The following is a 16,421-nucleotide window of genomic DNA, read 5'->3' as shown; positions in this document are numbered from 1 at the left end:
TGAATGGATAAAGCATATTTGGTGTGTACATATATATATTGATTGGAATATTACTCAGCCATCAAAAATAGTGAAATCTTGACTTCTGCAATGAACTAGAAGATATTAAGCTAAGTGAAATAAGTTAAGCAGAAAAAGACAATTATATCATTTCACTCATATGTGGAATTTAAGAAACAAGATGAACATGGGGAAGAAAAGGAAAAATAAAGTAAGATGAAAACAGAAAGGGAGGCAAACTGTAAGACTCAACTCTAGGAAACAAACTGCGGGTTGCTGGAGGGGAGCAGGGTTGGGGGATGGGGCTTTTGGGTGATGGACATAAAGGAGGGCACATGATATAATGAGCACTGGGTCTTATATGAGACTGATGAATCACTAAATTCTACCTCTGAAACTAAAAAGAGAGAGAGAATTGCAAGCACATTGCATGGAATGTGAGTTCTCAGTAACTGAGCTAAATTAGAACCAATTACATCTTTAGTCACCTAAAAAACGTAAAAGCAAACACCGTGAACAACTATCTCCCTAATAGGTGGGGTCTCTTGACTGTTTCTAAATCTCTGGCTCTTTTGCTGAAATTTTCATTCACCCAACATATTTGTATTTCTCAAGAGTGTCTGTAACTTTCAGAATACCCCAACTTTAACATTTACATGGAGTTTACTGACGGTGGAAGGACAACCACTACCCCACCTTCAAGAAGTGTATTGTCTATGAGGGAGGTGGACATTAAATAAATAATCACACACAAAAAATAAATACAGAGCAGGCCATTAATGCATTACATTCAATTTTCATTGTGAAAATGTCCAAGCAGAGAGCATGGTGTAAGGAACTCTGTCCCGAAGAATCTAGAATCATCATGATTTCACCTCTCCCGCTTTCTGGCTCCTCTGCTCCCTCCTCTCACAATTTTTCTTTGCTCAGGCACACCCTGGGCATCATGTCATCTCAGTCCTGGTCACTGTCACATGCATGTCTGTGTGGATATGATCTCACATAACTACAGACCATTATCACACCCAATCTGAGGAGTAATCATTTCTTCCTTTCCTTTCCTTATCAGATTTCCCCAATTTTTCACATCTTTCTCAGGGTAGTTGACTTGTTCTGATGGGGATCAAACCCGGTCTAGCCATTGTGTTTGGCTGCCATGGCTTTACTCCCAGGACTCCTTGAGCTAAGGCAGACCTCTTCCCTTTCTTCCCCTCCTTTAGCTAATAACTGTTAAAAAACAAAACAAAACAAAAAAACCCCAGCATCTGTTTTCCTGTAGAAAGTCTCACCCTTGGGGTTACCTCATTATCTCCCTGTGGGGGTCTTTTAAATGGTTCCTCTCTCACCCATCCTTCTTAAACTAGAAATGAGGTCTAAAGCCTTGACTGGAGTGGGAATCGACCTTTTATGGCAAGGACACTTCCTAGATGCACTCTGGGTTCCAACTGCATCAACAGCGGGAGCACCTCACCTCTGGTCTCCTGCCTCTAGTGACAAGGGAGGCCCTCCCGGACCAGCTGCTCTCAGGGGCCATTCAGCCTTCTGTCTCATGTTTCTGGTGGCTGTTGACAATCATGGCCTAGGCTCATATTTCTTCTTAAATATGGAAGGTTTCACAAATTTGCTTGTCATCCTTAAGCAGGGCCCACCCTGATCTTCTCCACATCGTTCTAATTTTAGCATATGTGCTGCGTAAGCGAGCCCTAGACCCGTATTTCAAATGGCATTGCCAATCGGGGCTTTTTCTAGTGCTTTCATTCCTTCTGCTCCATGAGCTGAGATTCTTCTGTAAAGAAGAATGTTCCCTCACTAACCAGGAAAGTTTGGTATCTACAAAATTTAGAGTTCATTCAGAAAAGGCGTAAACCATTTTTCAGTCTTTCTCTTTATTTGCCTGTTTTCAGGGTAAGAGTTAGCGCTCCAGTTTGCTCCAATGGGGCAGACGGAATGGGTTGTTTTTGTTTGTTTGTTGGCTCATTTGCATTTTGGCTTTTTTTCTTGAGCAACATTGTAAACCAACGGTCTTTTATACGGCCAATGGGCTTCTGTCAATTAGTCTGGTGTGTGTGCATGTGTGTGTGTGCGTGTGTGTGTGTGTGTGTGTGTGTGTTTTCTTTCAACTGCTCAGGTTGCCTGTCTTTGGCTAGTGAGAATCTCTTTATTTTGGCTTCTAGGATCTTGACCCCTTCTGTTGGTTTGATTGCCTCCTTGATTCTGGCCACACTTGTCTTCTCCATCTGCTGCCATCCTTCCCAGAAGCCCCAACACTTTCTGTGGGGGGCAGTGGTCAGAGCCCACAGTCTGGATGCCAGTCATGGCCTTTGTCTCTAGAGCACACACCACAACTGAAACCCAATGCTAGCCACATAAATAATGGGACATTTTTTAGTAGCCATGTTTTAAAAAAAGGAGCAAGTAAAGTTTATAATATATTTTCATTCAGTATACCCCCAATATTATTAGCTTTAACACTTGTTTTCACACTGAGTCTTGAAATCTGAGGTGTATTTTATCTTTACAGCGTGTCTCATTGTGGACTTAGCCCCGTCAGGTGCCCTGGGCCACATGCCGCCAGTGGGTACCATGTGGGATAGCCCATCACTATAGCTTTTCAGTAGGCAGAGAAAGGAAATGTGTATTTTTGAGAAACAAATTGTGAGCTCATACTGATATCTCAAATTCAAATGTAATCTTACAGGGTTTTTTTCTTCTTTGATATTACACTTGTAGTTCTTCTTCTTTTTTAAGATTTTATTTATTTATTTGACAGAGAGAGAGAGAGAGAGAGTATGAGCACAAGCAGAGAGAGGGGCAGAGAGAGAGGGAGAAGCAGGTTCCCCACTGAGCAGGGAGCCTGATGCGGGGCTCGATCCTAGGACTCTGGGATCATGATCTGAATCGAAGGCAGATGCTTAACCAACTGAACCACCAGGTACCCCAATACTTGTATTTCTTTTTTCTTACACTGGAAATCTAATTTTTAAGAAATATCCACATATTACTTATTTGCTTTATCTTAAACTTTTTTATTTTTTATTTTTAAAGATTTTATTTATTTGACAGACAGAGATCACAAGTAGGCAGAGAGGCAGGCAGAGAGAGGATGGGGAACAGGCTCCCTGCTGAGAAGAGAGCCTGATGCAGGGGCTCCATCCCAGGGCCCTCAGATCATGACCTGAGGCCTAACCCTCTGAGCCACCCAGGCACCCCTATCTTAAACTTTTATTTAAAGTAGTTTCAAAGGGAGCACCTGGATGGTTCAGTGGGTTAAAGTAGTTTCAAAATAATAACACACTGACAGTGTGATACTGAATGAGGTTTAAGATTTCTTTGCAGATCTATTTGTTTGCAGAATATAGTTCACTAAGGAAATGTAATCAAATACGAGATAGTCTAAAAAAATGGTATGTTCTAAAGTCACTTAATATCATTTTTTCTGTGTCTCATCAACAGGATACAGCTGGCTTATTTAATCTCAGTTTTAATCATTAGAGGCTCCCCCCAACCTCCTTTAGTGTTTTTGTAGTTTCTTCCAAATCTTTCTGAACATAGGGAATTCATTTGAGGTCAATGTCCTTTGGTGGTCAAGACATAGCTAGATGACATTTGAACCCTTCCAAGCCTAAGATGCTCTGATTATTCTAAACATCTCCTATTCCCAGATTCCTTCACAAAGCAAAGAGACTCCAAGAATACGGAAGTCTGTGTGAGCTGGTGGATTGTGGAAACTTCTTTCTATATGGCTGAGTCTTGTCTTCAGAAACAGCCTAGTCAAGGGTGGACAAGGGCCAGGGCAGGGGTGGGGTTCACAAGGAGTTCATTGAGGGGTCTTTGAACTCTCCAGAAAGGGGTTCAGAAAGGTGTGTGTCTTTCCCTAGAGGCCCCTGAAAGGGAAGAGGGAGCTTGGTTTTTTGCTCTTAGAATGTTTGAAGGGTTTTAGATCTAAGAGGTACCTCAGAGATGACATTAGATAGACTGCATTGAGTGATGGAGAGAGCACTGGACTTGGGAGCTGAGGTCCTGGATTCAGACTTTGGTGTCTATACTTGCGTGACTTTGGGCGAGTCATCGGCTCTGTATTATGCTGTTTCCTGTAGACTAGAATTGTGCGTTTCTAATCTGGGGGCTGGTGAGTCTCTCAATCAGGGTATCTTTTTGCAGATACATTCTTGCAGGAGTCCTTGGTACATGTGTGAGGCAACAACCCAGCTATGCTTGGACTAGTGTAGCAATAAGGCTGCACTAACGAGAACTGGAGAGATAGGAGCTTTCAGGCCATAAAGAGTTAAACTGTTTGCAACTCAGATCTAGCATCTTAAAATGGGGGTTATGCTTCTTGCCTATGGCATAGAATGGGAAGGCACTTTCAGACCTCGAAATGTCAGGGACTCTTCCCATTAAATCCAGTTCTCGAGGCAGACACTGCTTTCTAATGGGGTCATTACCCTCAGAACCTTGGGTGGGATCTGTTGTTGCATATAAATCTGGACCAAAATGCCACCTTTGTGTTTTGTTTAGCTGCAGAACAAAGGACTGAAAGACTACTGCTTTGACTATAACCCTCCCAACGAAAACCAGATCATGGGACACCAGGTCCTTCTATATCTCTGTCACGGAATGGGTCAGAACCAGGTAGGTGCTGCTTCTGTCTAGCTGAACATCCCAAGGCCAGCGGGCAGCAGACAGCAGGAGGCGCTGTGCTCAAGGGACTCTTGGTATGAATCTCTCTGTTTTAAAAAAATTAAGTTTGATAACAAAGATCAGAGTAAAAAAAAAAAAATTAAAATTAAACATTTGATTTTTTTGCATGATCCAGGTAATATAGGCTTATTGCAGAACATTTGTAAAATACAAAAAAAAAAAAAAACCAAACAAACAAACCCAAAAGCCAAAAAACAAAAAACCCAACCCAGAAGCAGTAAGTGACAGGACCCAGCAACCACCATTAGAATGAAGACGTATTTACTTCCCATCTCTTTGAATGCAAGGCCTTTGGATTATTGTTTGAAATAGTTATTATCATCATGTCTATGTGTTTTCTATCTCATTATTTCCACTTACTTTATCATACTTTTCTTGTGTTACTAGACATCCTTTGAGAATATCATTCCCAAGGGCCTCTTGATAACCCTTCACACAGGTAGATTACTATTTAGTTATATCTGAGTCCCTGCCTGCCTGTCTTTGTGGTTGTAAGTGCTTCTGCCACTAACTTCTTGTCAGAAAAAAAAAAGGAAAAAAAAAAAAAAAACAAACCCCAACAGATCTGCATTTCGGATGAGTTCCTTAGAATTAATGCTTAAATGGAATTACACGTTTTGATGCACGGTGCCACACAAAGGCGTGTTTAGAGTAACTACCAGGGGCCTGGGCAGGGCTGTCTGGGTGATGTCTGAGTTTCAGGGTGGGCAGGTGGAGACCAGGAAGGTGTGTGGCCTGGACCAGGATCCCAGCCCACGCAGGCAGATACACCAGCAGGGCGGGGCCTGTGGAGGAGGGAGGAGACGAGGTGTCAGACATCTGGAGACGAAGTGGTGAGATTAGAATTTTTTCCAACCTGGAGTCCCCCCAGGTTCTTGCCCAGCGATTTCCCTCCTTCCACATCAGACAGTAACTTGTGCATGTTGGCTGCTCCGTTTTTAGTTCTTCGAGTACACGTCCCAGAAGGAAATTCGCTATAACACCCACCAGCCAGAGGCCTGCATCGCCGTGGAGGCAGGAACGGACATTCTCACCATGCATCTCTGCCAGGACACTGTCCCGGAGAATCAGAAGTTCATCTTGCAGGAGGTAAGCGAGCTTGTCTCCTGCCTTCCTTGCTGTCGGTCCGGGGGCTGCCAATGGGGAGAGTAGAGGGAGAGTTCTCCGGCCTAGTCCTCGCGGGCCTCAGGGGGGCAGCCACATACCGGAGACTGGGGGCTTCCCTCAAACTGCTGGCAGTGTGGTGGGGGCCTGGCATTCAGCGTCAGCACCCAGCATCGGTAGCATTATGGCTCCCCTCGAGTCGTCCTGCCCTCCTCCAACCTGTGGCCATGGCCATGCAAAGAGGAGCTGTGCAAACACAGTCGAAGTTGAAATGGGGTTTAAATGAGTGGAACAAATAGCCAAAGTGTAAGGGTGTGAGGTTAGGTTAGACCCAGGTGGAAGCTGCTCCATGTCTTTAAGCCTCATTTTCCCCAGCTGTAGAATGGGGACTGTAACAGTGGACCAGATGTGTGGCAGAAATAGTCCTTGGAAACCATGAAGTTCTCCAGAGATCAGCTGTTACTTGTAGGATAAGAATGAACATCAAGAAACACAGGATAAGAAAACACCCCTCGGAGGAGTTGGCGCTCCTTTGGAATAGTTACTGGGGGCTGGGAACTGGGTATTATTTCAGGCCTGAAAGGCTCCAGCCACACTGCACAGCCACAACGGGACCCGTGAATCAGTCAAATCCTTTGAGTCATGAAAAAGCACTTGAGGGAATAAATCCAAAGCAAATAATTCAAAAGAAAAAAATCAGTTCTCTTTTATCTCCACGGGAGGCTTTCATTCCCAGCCTGACCCCAGGGATGGAAAGATTGGTCTCTGATGCTTATAAATGGGTTAATTCTAGGTATGATTAGAAGGTGGCATCCATTTTCCCGTGACAATATTATGATTAGCAGTGAAACCCGCAGGCTCCCTAGACAAGCCCTGCGCTGTGGCACTATGCATCTGATACAAAAAATAAGACAGAAGACACCCCCGGTCTGTGGTTCTCTACAGCGCCTGCCCCCGCCTCCTCCTCTTCTCTCTTCTAACTGAAACCTGTTTATAAGCCCTCGAGGAAGAGTCATGCAAGCGAGAAATCATAAAATTGGTTTGAAATGTCATTACAATTTTATCTTAAATTTCAGTGACCATTTAAGGAAAAAATAAGTTTCCTTAGAAGAGTGGGAGAAGCGTGGCTATATTTAATCATTTCCTTTCCTGGTGCTCTGAGGGCAACTTGGGAGCTCTCTTAAGGGTTTTAAAGGTGAATATTTTTTGCAATTCTTCTTCATATAATTCTGTTTCCAAGGTTGGTCTTTCCCTAGAATGGATATGCCACTTGTTCCGCCCTTCTGGTCCTCAGACACGATGGTGTTTCCTTGGGCTGTACAGCTTATGACGGAGAGAGGTGGAGGGATAAAACAAACTCCAGGACCAGAGGAGAGGCTTGCTGAGCTAACTCAGCAACAGTTGGGAAAAAGAAGAGAAGGGGGGAAGCATTAAAGAGGACCGTGATTTTTGGGGGCTGGGGAAGTGGTCATGGTCCCGTAGAACTGATGTCTTTGCAGGTGATTTACCCTCTCATCCAGCTGTTCTTTGGCTGAGCTGGGATTATAGCCAAGGTTCCTGAGTCTGCCTTTAAAAACCTGAGAGAAAGAGGTCACCAGGGATGGAATTAGTTGACCTGAGGGACGTGAAAGAGGTTAATAAGGGATCTTTGATCCTGATTTCCCTGAAAGAAAAGAAGAACGGTAGGGAAGGAGGCAGAGAGTCTGATAGATCCCTAGAGCGGCCAGCAGGTGGCACCACCAGCCCTGACGGTGGAGTTGTGGACCCTGGTTGCCAAGCTTCCGGGGACAGGGGATCCACACCTGTCCATACCTGGCCCTTCCTATGCGCACACAGTCCCCCATTGCCTTAGCACAGGGCAGACACTCCATGCTCAGTAACTGCTTCTGAAATGATAAAAAGTCCCCTGAGCTCTGAAGAATACATTGTAAGGAAAAAGATACTTTCTGGGGAATTATTTGGGTTTCTCTTAAATACCCGTAGTTTATCATCTCTTGTAGGATGGTTCTTTATTCCACACACAGTCCAATAAGTGCGTTCAGGCTGAGAGGAAGCCGTTCAGTGACAGTTTCGTACCCCTCTTGCGGGACTGCACCGACTCAGAACATCAGAAATGGCTCTTCAAGGAACACATGGGATAAATGGTCACTGTACAAGGAGCTCATGGAAGGAGCAGGAAGGCCCTGGACTGTGCCTGACAGAGACTGAGCTATATCCAGTGGCAGATCCGCCCCCAAGCCAGCTGCTGTCCTTTGATAAGGAAGTCACTTTACAGCCTGTGCAGGTGATGTTGGATTTGATAAGCTTTGTACTGATTTTGAAAACCTCAGAATTGCTCCCATATACCCTATTTTCAAAGGGTAGTCATAAATTGTTAACTCTTGATATTCAGAGAATTAAAACCTTTAAGTATTTTTCTATCAAGATGTGTGTTCTACTGTCATGCCTTTCTACGACAATCCCTAGCAAAAAGGTGAAGGTTCTATTTTTGGTGTTTGCAGGGATTACCAGCCATTAAGATGTTTGCATGGGTGGAAATCAGACTCATGCAGCGTGCTCTACGTAAACTGACAACACCTCAGACATTGGGTTAGTTTTTCTCAGTGTAGACAGATGAACACTAGGATTGTTGTGTTGATGATCACCCGGAACAACTCCAGCTGTCCTGGCAACCATCAATCTGATGCCACTCTGAACTTCGGTTTCTTCTTCTGTAGAATGAGAATAATGAAACCAAGCATGGAGGGGAGTCACGAGAATGAAATAACAGAGTAGATGTGGGGTTAGTTCAGTCCTGGGCATGTAGTATGGGCTCATTAAATTCCTAGGTTCATAAATAACATGTTATAATATGTGAAGCACAATAAATTCATCAGTGGGTGTTCATCCAAAAATAAATACTAAGTAATCTGGTTATTTTATCTTTATGGGATTAAATAGCCCATCGGGAGGCGGGACTGTGGTATGAACTCCTTCCAACACAGCTCAGTTCTCTTGTAAATGGTTAAAGCGAGAACTTTTATGTTCTCCATCTTTTCCCCTTTCTGTGTGTCCCTCTGAGCTGGATGAAGGGGTGTCAGCCCCCTCCCCCCACCCCCCAGGGCATGGGAGGCAGTTCAGGCAGATGTAAAACGGATGCTGACCAAGTCCATAGGGAGTGCGAGGAGGCGTTTGTGCGCGTTCACAGGCCACTGCCACTAATCTGTTTAGCCTGTGAGTCATCCTCTTACTCCTGCAATCAACTGACACGTGGTCATTTTTAGGGTAGAGAACTAATAAGACATTTTTTAGGGTGTAAAGGGAAATATTTTTATGGACTGGGAGGCAATTTACATTTTGAGGAACACTCCCCTTCTCCGAGGGTTGGGGAATCTGAGCCTGGGTGTTTACCCCTGGCCCACTGGAAGGTGTGAGTTGGCCCCCAGCCCCGGGACGTGGAGCCAGGAACCCGTCGGCCAGCCTTAGCTAAGCCATGGTACATCATCCCACCTTCCAGGACTCATTTCCTCATCTGCGTCACGGGGATAAGAATGTCCTTCAGAATGTTGATTTCTTAACTGCATTTTTTCGTTACCCTAAGGATTACAGTATGCTTCCTGAATTTATCACACTGTTTTTCAGCAGAGTATCGAGTGAATTCCAGTAAAATCTGGCAAGTTTGTATTAGTGTAGCTCTCCTTCCTACCCCCTCCTCTGGGCTATTGTGGGTGTACGTGTATATTATAAACTCAATTGAATGGTATAAATTATTACTTTAAATCATTTTAATTATTTAAAGAGTAACAGAAGAGAAAAAGCATATATAGGTGTGTGTATATATGTGTGTGTGACACACACACAGTCTGTTATATTTACCCACGTCTGCATCATTTCCACGCTGTTCCGTATGTCCTGTGACTCGGAGTCCCCTCTGGTGTCAGCCTCTTTCAGCGTAAAGACTTTCTGGCATTTCATCTAGGGTGGATCTGTTAGCAACACAATCTCAGTTTTTATTTATTTGGGAATGTTTCTATTCTACCTTCAGTTTTTTGGAAGATAGCCTGGTTGAATAGAAAATGCTAATAGACAGGGACACACACACCCCTGCCCCTGCCACCTTCAGCTCTGCGAATCTGGGATCACACCCCCTTAGTGTCACCTTTGTTTTGAGTGAGAGCTAATCTGATAACCATTGGGTTACCTGTATGTGGTGAGCGGTTTTTCTCTTGCTGCTTTTGAGATTTTTCTCTTAGACCTTAAATTCTCTTTCTCTTCAATCAGCAGTTTAACATATGTCTAGATGTGGTCTGTGTTTATCATACTTAGGGTATGTTGAGCTTTGGAGAATGTTAATGTTTTTAAAATAAGTTTGGGAAGGTCTACAGCCATTATTTCTTCATTATTTTTCCTGCCCCTCGGTCCTTCAAGTTGGATAACGTCTATTTGCCTTCTTTTTTTTTTTTCAAAGTAATTTCTTTTTTTTTTTTTTTAAAGATTTTATTTATTTATTTGACAGAGAGAGATTACAAGTAGGCAGAGAGGCAGGTAGAGAGAGGAGGAGGAAGCAGGCTCCCTGCTGAGCAGAGAGCCCGATGCGGGCCTCGATCCCAGGACCCTGAGATCATGACCTGAGCCGAAGGCAGCGGCTTAACCCACTGAGCCACCCAGGCGCACTATTTGCCTTCTTTAAGTTCATCTGTCTTCTTCTGTCATCTCAAACCTGCTGCTGAGCTTATAGTCACTTTACTTCGGTTATGAGACTTCTCACTGCTGAATACCATTTGGTTCTTTTTCGTAGTACCCGTCTCTGTTTGAAATTAGATTCATCATTACAAGCACATTTTCATTTAGTTGTTTGAATATAGTTTTTAAAAATTCTTTGAATATATTTGTAATAACTGCTTTGAAGCCTTTGTACCATAGCAGTTTAAAACATTAAAGACATCACCTTACAGTCTCTGTAGGTCCGATCTGGGGCATGGCTTCACTAGCGTCTCTGTCAGGGGCTCCCAAGGCTGCAGCGAGGTGTCCACCTGGGCTGTGATCTCTTCTGAGACTCAGGGTCCTCCTCCAAGCCCCCTGGCTGTTGGTGGTATTCAATTCCCTGGGGCCACAGAACAGAGGATCTCAGCTCTAAAAGGTCACTGTCTGCTCCCTGCCATCTGGCCCTCTCCACAACGTGATAGTTTGCTTCTCGAGGGCCAGTGGGAGAGTGTCTGTTGCTGATTTTTGGCTCTTTTTAGGGCTCAATTGATTAGGTCACATTGACCCAGGATAATCTCCTAACTCAAAAGTCATCTGACTCAACATGAATTTCTTCAAGGCAGCGGTATCCCGTCACATTCCCAGGTCTTGCCCCCACTCCAGGAGAGGGGAGGAGACTGTCCAGAGCATGTTCACCAGGAGGCAGGAAACTCGGAGCTCTTCTAAAATTCTACCATAGCCCGCCCTCTGGCCCCCAAGTAGTTTATGCCCCTTCCATGTGAAATATACATTCACTCCTTCCCCGGGTTCCTGAGTCTCATCTCACTACAGTATGAGTTCAGAGTCCCAAATTGCATCATCTGAATCTAAAACTCATCAGCTGAAAGTTCAAAACCCAAGTCAGGTCCTGGTCCAGATGAGGCTTCTGGGTGTCCCCCGACAGGTGCAGCAGCCATGACACAGTTACCCTCCAGCCTCGGGCCTGATAAGCCAAGGGGACAGGTTCTTAGCCCTGCCGTGGCCAGCACACGGAAGTGGGAAGCTGCGGATAATGGTTACAGACATATCTCAGACAGGGGGAAATGAAGGTTAGAAGGAGCCATGGGTCCATAAGACTTTTAAAATTGAGCTAGGTAATGTGACAATTCTCACCAAAATACTAGCCAGTAGGATCCAACAGTACCTTAAAAGGATTATTCACCATGACCAAGTGGGTTTTATTCCTGGGCTGCAAGGTTGGTTCAACATCCACAAATCAATCACTGTGATATAATACATTAATAAAAGAAAGAACAAGCGCCTTATGATAACTCTCAATAGATGCTAAAAAAGCATTTGACAAAGTACACATCCTTTCTTGATCAAAACTCTTCACAGTGTAGGGATAGAGGGTACGTACCTCAATATCATCAAAGCCATCTATGAAAAACCCACAGCAAATATCATTCTCAATGGGGAAAAACAGAGTTTTCTGCCTAAGGTCTGGAACATGGCAGGGATGTCCACTATCATCACTGCTATTCAATGTAGTACTAGAAGTCCTAGCCTCAGCAATTGGACAACAAAAAGAAATAAAAGGCATCCGAATCAGCAAAGAAGTCAAACTCTCACTCTTTGCAGATAATATGACTTTATGTGGAAACCCCAAAAGACCCCACCCCAAAACTCCTAGAACTCATACAGGAATTCAGTAAAGTGTCAGGATATAAAATCAATGCACAGAAATCTGTTGCATTTCTATATACCAACAGTAAGACAGAAGAAAGAGAAATTAGAGTCAATCCCATTTACAATTGCTCCCAAACCCATAAGATACCTGGGAGTAAATCTAACCAAAGAGGCAAAGAATCTTTACTCAGAAAACTATAGAATACTCATGAAAGAAATTGAGGAAGACACAAAGAAATGGAAAAATGTTCCATGCTCATGGATTGGAAGAACAAATACTGTGACAATGTCTATGCTACCTAAAGCAATCTACACATTTAGTGCAATCCCTATAAAAATACCATCAATTTTTTTTAAAGAAATGGAACAAATAATCCTAAAATTTATATGGAACCAGAAAAGACCCCGAATAGCCAGAGGAGTGTTGAGAAAGAAAGCTAAAGTTGGTGGCATCACAATTCCAGACATTAAGCTCTATTACAAAGCTTTAATCATCAAGATAGTTTGGTACTGGCACAAAAACAGACACATAGATCAATGGAACAGAATAGAGAGCCCAGAAATGGACCCTCAACTCTGTGGTCAGCTAATCTTCAACAAAGCAGGAAAGAATGTCCAATGGAAAAAAGAGTCTCTTCAACAAATAGTGTTGGGAAAATTGGACAGCCATATGCAGAAAAATGAAACTGGACCATTTCCTTATACCACACACAAATATACACTCAAAATGGATGAAAGACCTCCATATGAGACAGGAATCCATCAAAATCCTTGAGGAGAACACAGGCAGCAACCTCTTCAACCTCAGCCACAACTTCTTCCTAGAAACATCGCCTAAGGCAAGGGAAGCAAGGGCAAAAATGAACCATTGGGACTTCATCAAGATCAAAATCTTTTGCATAGCAAAGCAAACAGTCAACAAAATCTAAAGACAACTGACAGAATGGGAGAAGATATTCACAAAAGACATATCAGATAAAGGGCTAGTATCCAAAATCTATAAAGAACTTATCAAACTCAACACCCAAAGAACAAATATTCCAATCAAGAAATGGGCAGAAGGGGTGCCTGGGTGGGTTAAAGCCTCTGCCTTTGGCTCAGGTCATGATCTCAGGGTCCTAGGATCAAGCCCCGCATCAGACTCTCTGCTCCACAGGAAGCCTGCTTCCTCCTCTCTCTCTCTGCCTGCCTCTTTGCCTACTTGTGATCTCTGTCTGTCATATAAATAAATAAAATAAATAAAGTCTTTAAAAAAAAAAGGAAAAGAAGACATCCAAATGGCCAACAGACACATGAAAAAGTGCTCAACATAACTTGGCATCAGGGAAATACAAATCACAACCACAGTGAGATCCCTCCTTACACCAGTCAAAATAGCTAAAATGAACAAGTCAGGAAATGACAGATGTTGGTGAGGATGCAGAGAAAGAGGAACCCTCCTACACTGTTGGTGGGCATGCAAGCTGGTGCAGGCACTCTGGAAAACAGTATGGAGGTTCTTCAAAAATTTGAAAACAGAGCTACCCCATGACCCAGCAATGTAGTGATCTGAAGGGGCACGTACACCCAAATGTTTATAGCAGCAATGTCCACAATAGCCAAACTATGGGAAGAACCTAGATGTCCATCAACAGATGAAGGGATAAAGAAGATCTGGCACGTGTGCACGTGTGCGTGCGCGCACACACACACACACAGACACACACACACAGGAATACTATGCAGCCATCAAAAGAAATGCAATCTTGCCATTTGCAACGACATGGATGGAACTAGAGGGTACTACGCTGAGCAAAATAAGTCGATCAGAGAAAGACAATTATCATATGATCTCTCTGATATGAGGAATTGGAGAGACAGGGTGGGGGGTTTGGGGGCCAGTGAAGGAAAAATGAAACAAGATGGGATCAGGAGGGAGACAAATCATAAGAGACTCTTAATCTCACAAACAAATGGAGGGTTGCTGGGGGGGGTTAGGGGTAGGGAGAGGGTGGTTGGGTTATGGACATTGCGGAGGGTATGTGCTATGGTGAGTGCTGTGAAATGTGTAGGCCTGATAATTCACAGACCTCTACCCCTGGGGCAAATAATACATTATATGCTAATAAAAATAATTTTTAAAAATTGAGCTAGGTAAATGTTTTGCTTCTCTGGATTCAGTTTCAAGACCTGGGGAGAATCCTCTGGAACTCTTGCCTCTTTCTTCTGTGCACACAGCTCCCCAACTCTTGCCTTCCTCCCTTTTTAATGAAAGGTAACATGGTTGCAATGGAGGAGTTTTACCAAAGTGCCCCCCCCCGTGGAATTTTGGGGGGTCCAAGAGTCTCATTTTGTACTCTCGCTGTCCCTTTTTAGTCCAAGCTGGCAGGATTTCTGCTGAAATAATTTTCTCAGAACGTTGGGCATCTTGTATGAGTTCACTGCTTTTCACACCACTAGACAGAAGCCACATGCACAGATCTCTGTTTTTCTCTGCAAGCTTTCTAGGAACCCCTGGCTCAACTGAGAAGACCTTTGAGGTGCCCACACCCGTAATCTCTTGAAAGGGCCTTTGGTGGGGCTGAACGTCCTGACCTTTTGATCGCTTTGAGGTTCTGGCAAAAGGTCGTACAGTCACCCTACTCAGCCTTCTCTCTGGGCCACACGTTCTGCAGCCCTTCTGGGTTTTAGCATCTTTTGCCATCTGAAGAGACTGAGAATTTTAATCCTACTTCATTTTTGTGTCACTCTCTTTCTCTTTCTTCTCTTGGGTTCTACTCTGAGCAGCAGGAAGAGAGCAGGCAGCACCTTCAGGACTGCCTGGAAATCTTCGCTATGTAACAGGTTCATCCCTTAGCAATTCTGTGTACCTGCGGGTAGTTTTGCTAAGCTTTCTGCCACATATAACAAGGGTCCCCTCGCTCCTGTTTCCAATAACGTTGTCCTCACTCTCTTCTAATCAATCCTAATGCTTCACCAACAGTGTCCTCAACATCCGTTATTTCTATAGTCTGCTCAAGGAAATTTAGCCTTTCTTATCGCGTTCTGCAAATTCCCTCCAATGTTCTCCTGCTGTTCGTTGCCAAAGCTGGACCCCATGCAAGGTATTTGTTACAACGGCATCTCACTTCCAGGTACCAAAATCCGTGTTAGTTTCCTATTGCTGTGTAACAGATCGCCAGAGACTTAGTGGCTTACAATAGCCCTTATTTACCTGTGGGTCATTAGCCTGGTTGTCACTTGGCTGTGTTCTCTGTTCTGAGCTCGTGGGCTCAAATCAAGCTGTCAGTGGGGGTTGCTGTCTCTCCCGAGGCCTGGAGTCTTCTTCTAAGCCCACTCTTTGTGGGCAGAATTTGGGTCTTTGTGATCACAGGACTGAGATCCTCAGCCCCTAGAGGTTGTTTGCTGAGAGATTTTCTGGCAGCCTCTGAAGAAGTCAGCCACCCTGTCGTGATGGGGCCAGGTGGCTAGGACTGAGACCAAGGAGCTGAGGACTGAGCCTCTGGGAGCTCAGAGGGGCAGAGTTCATGTTAAATTTCTAGAAGCATGCTCCTCAGTGGGATTAGTGCCCCAATGACAATGTAGATAATGCAGGTACATCTGAAAAATCAATTTCAGGGATGCCATTCTTGTGATCAGAGGCCTACTTACCATTCAAGAAAGCTCCTTTCTGGGGAACCTGCGTGGCTCAGTCAGTTAAGTATCTGCCTTCAGCTGAGGTGTGATTCCAAGGTCCTGGGATCGAGGCTTACATTGGGCTCCCTGCTCAACGGGGAACCTGCTTCTTTCTCTCCCTCTGTCCCTCCCCCAGCTTGTACTCTTGCTCTATCTCAAATAAAGAAAGTTTCCTTTTTGAAAACTTATAAAAATTCCCCAGAAACTAAACCTTCATCACGTGAAGAGCTTCTTAGATATCAGCTGGGAAGGGCTTGTTTTATTTATAGGCATCAATTTTGAATTTCCTTACAGGTTGAGTATGTGTTAAACTTAAATTGCTTGCACCAACTAGCTTCCTTTTTCCCTCCTATGAAAGCAACACTTCTCACACTTGAATGTGCACAGGGTCACTTGGCATCTAGTTAAGAGCCTGATGCATGTTTACTAGGTCTGGGATGGGCCTTGAGAGTCTGCATTTCTCCGAGTTCCCAGATGATGCCAGTGCTGCTGGTCTGTGGGCCATATTTTGAGTAGCCGGATATCCAACTGAGAAAAAGGAGAGAAGAAAGCTCCAGGTTGGCTAGCTACCAGTGTCCTACCCTCACACACACACCAGATGGTGTTGTCAG

The 16,421-nt window shown here is 44.1% G+C and overlaps 1 protein-coding gene and 1 non-coding gene across 2 annotated transcripts in view; one reads left to right on the top strand and one right to left on the bottom strand.

Annotated features, from left to right (window-relative positions):
• Nucleotides 1–8,229, top strand: part of GALNT12 (polypeptide N-acetylgalactosaminyltransferase 12) — a 38,629-nt gene extending 30,400 nt beyond the window's left edge. The window contains exons 8-10 of the mRNA XM_044265272.1: nucleotides 4,519–4,632; nucleotides 5,644–5,790; nucleotides 7,806–8,229. Coding sequence (XP_044121207.1) covers nucleotides 4,519–4,632; nucleotides 5,644–5,790; nucleotides 7,806–7,946 — 402 coding nt within the window. The 3' untranslated portion in view covers nucleotides 7,947–8,229. The remainder of the gene's footprint in view (nucleotides 1–4,518; nucleotides 4,633–5,643; nucleotides 5,791–7,805) is intronic.
• LOC122917886 lies at nucleotides 1,598–1,704 on the bottom strand. The gene has a single exon (XR_006386509.1). It is a non-coding gene; the product is annotated as a U6 spliceosomal RNA (small nuclear RNA).
• Nucleotides 8,230–16,421: the final 8,192 nt, after the last annotated feature.

Source organism: Neovison vison, chromosome 9, assembly GCF_020171115.1.
Source record: "Neovison vison isolate M4711 chromosome 9, ASM_NN_V1, whole genome shotgun sequence".
Classification (NCBI taxonomy): domain Eukaryota; kingdom Metazoa; phylum Chordata; class Mammalia; order Carnivora; family Mustelidae; genus Neogale; species Neogale vison.
The sequence above is the reverse complement of the archived record's forward strand: the minus strand, read 5'-3'. Positions and strand labels throughout refer to the sequence as shown.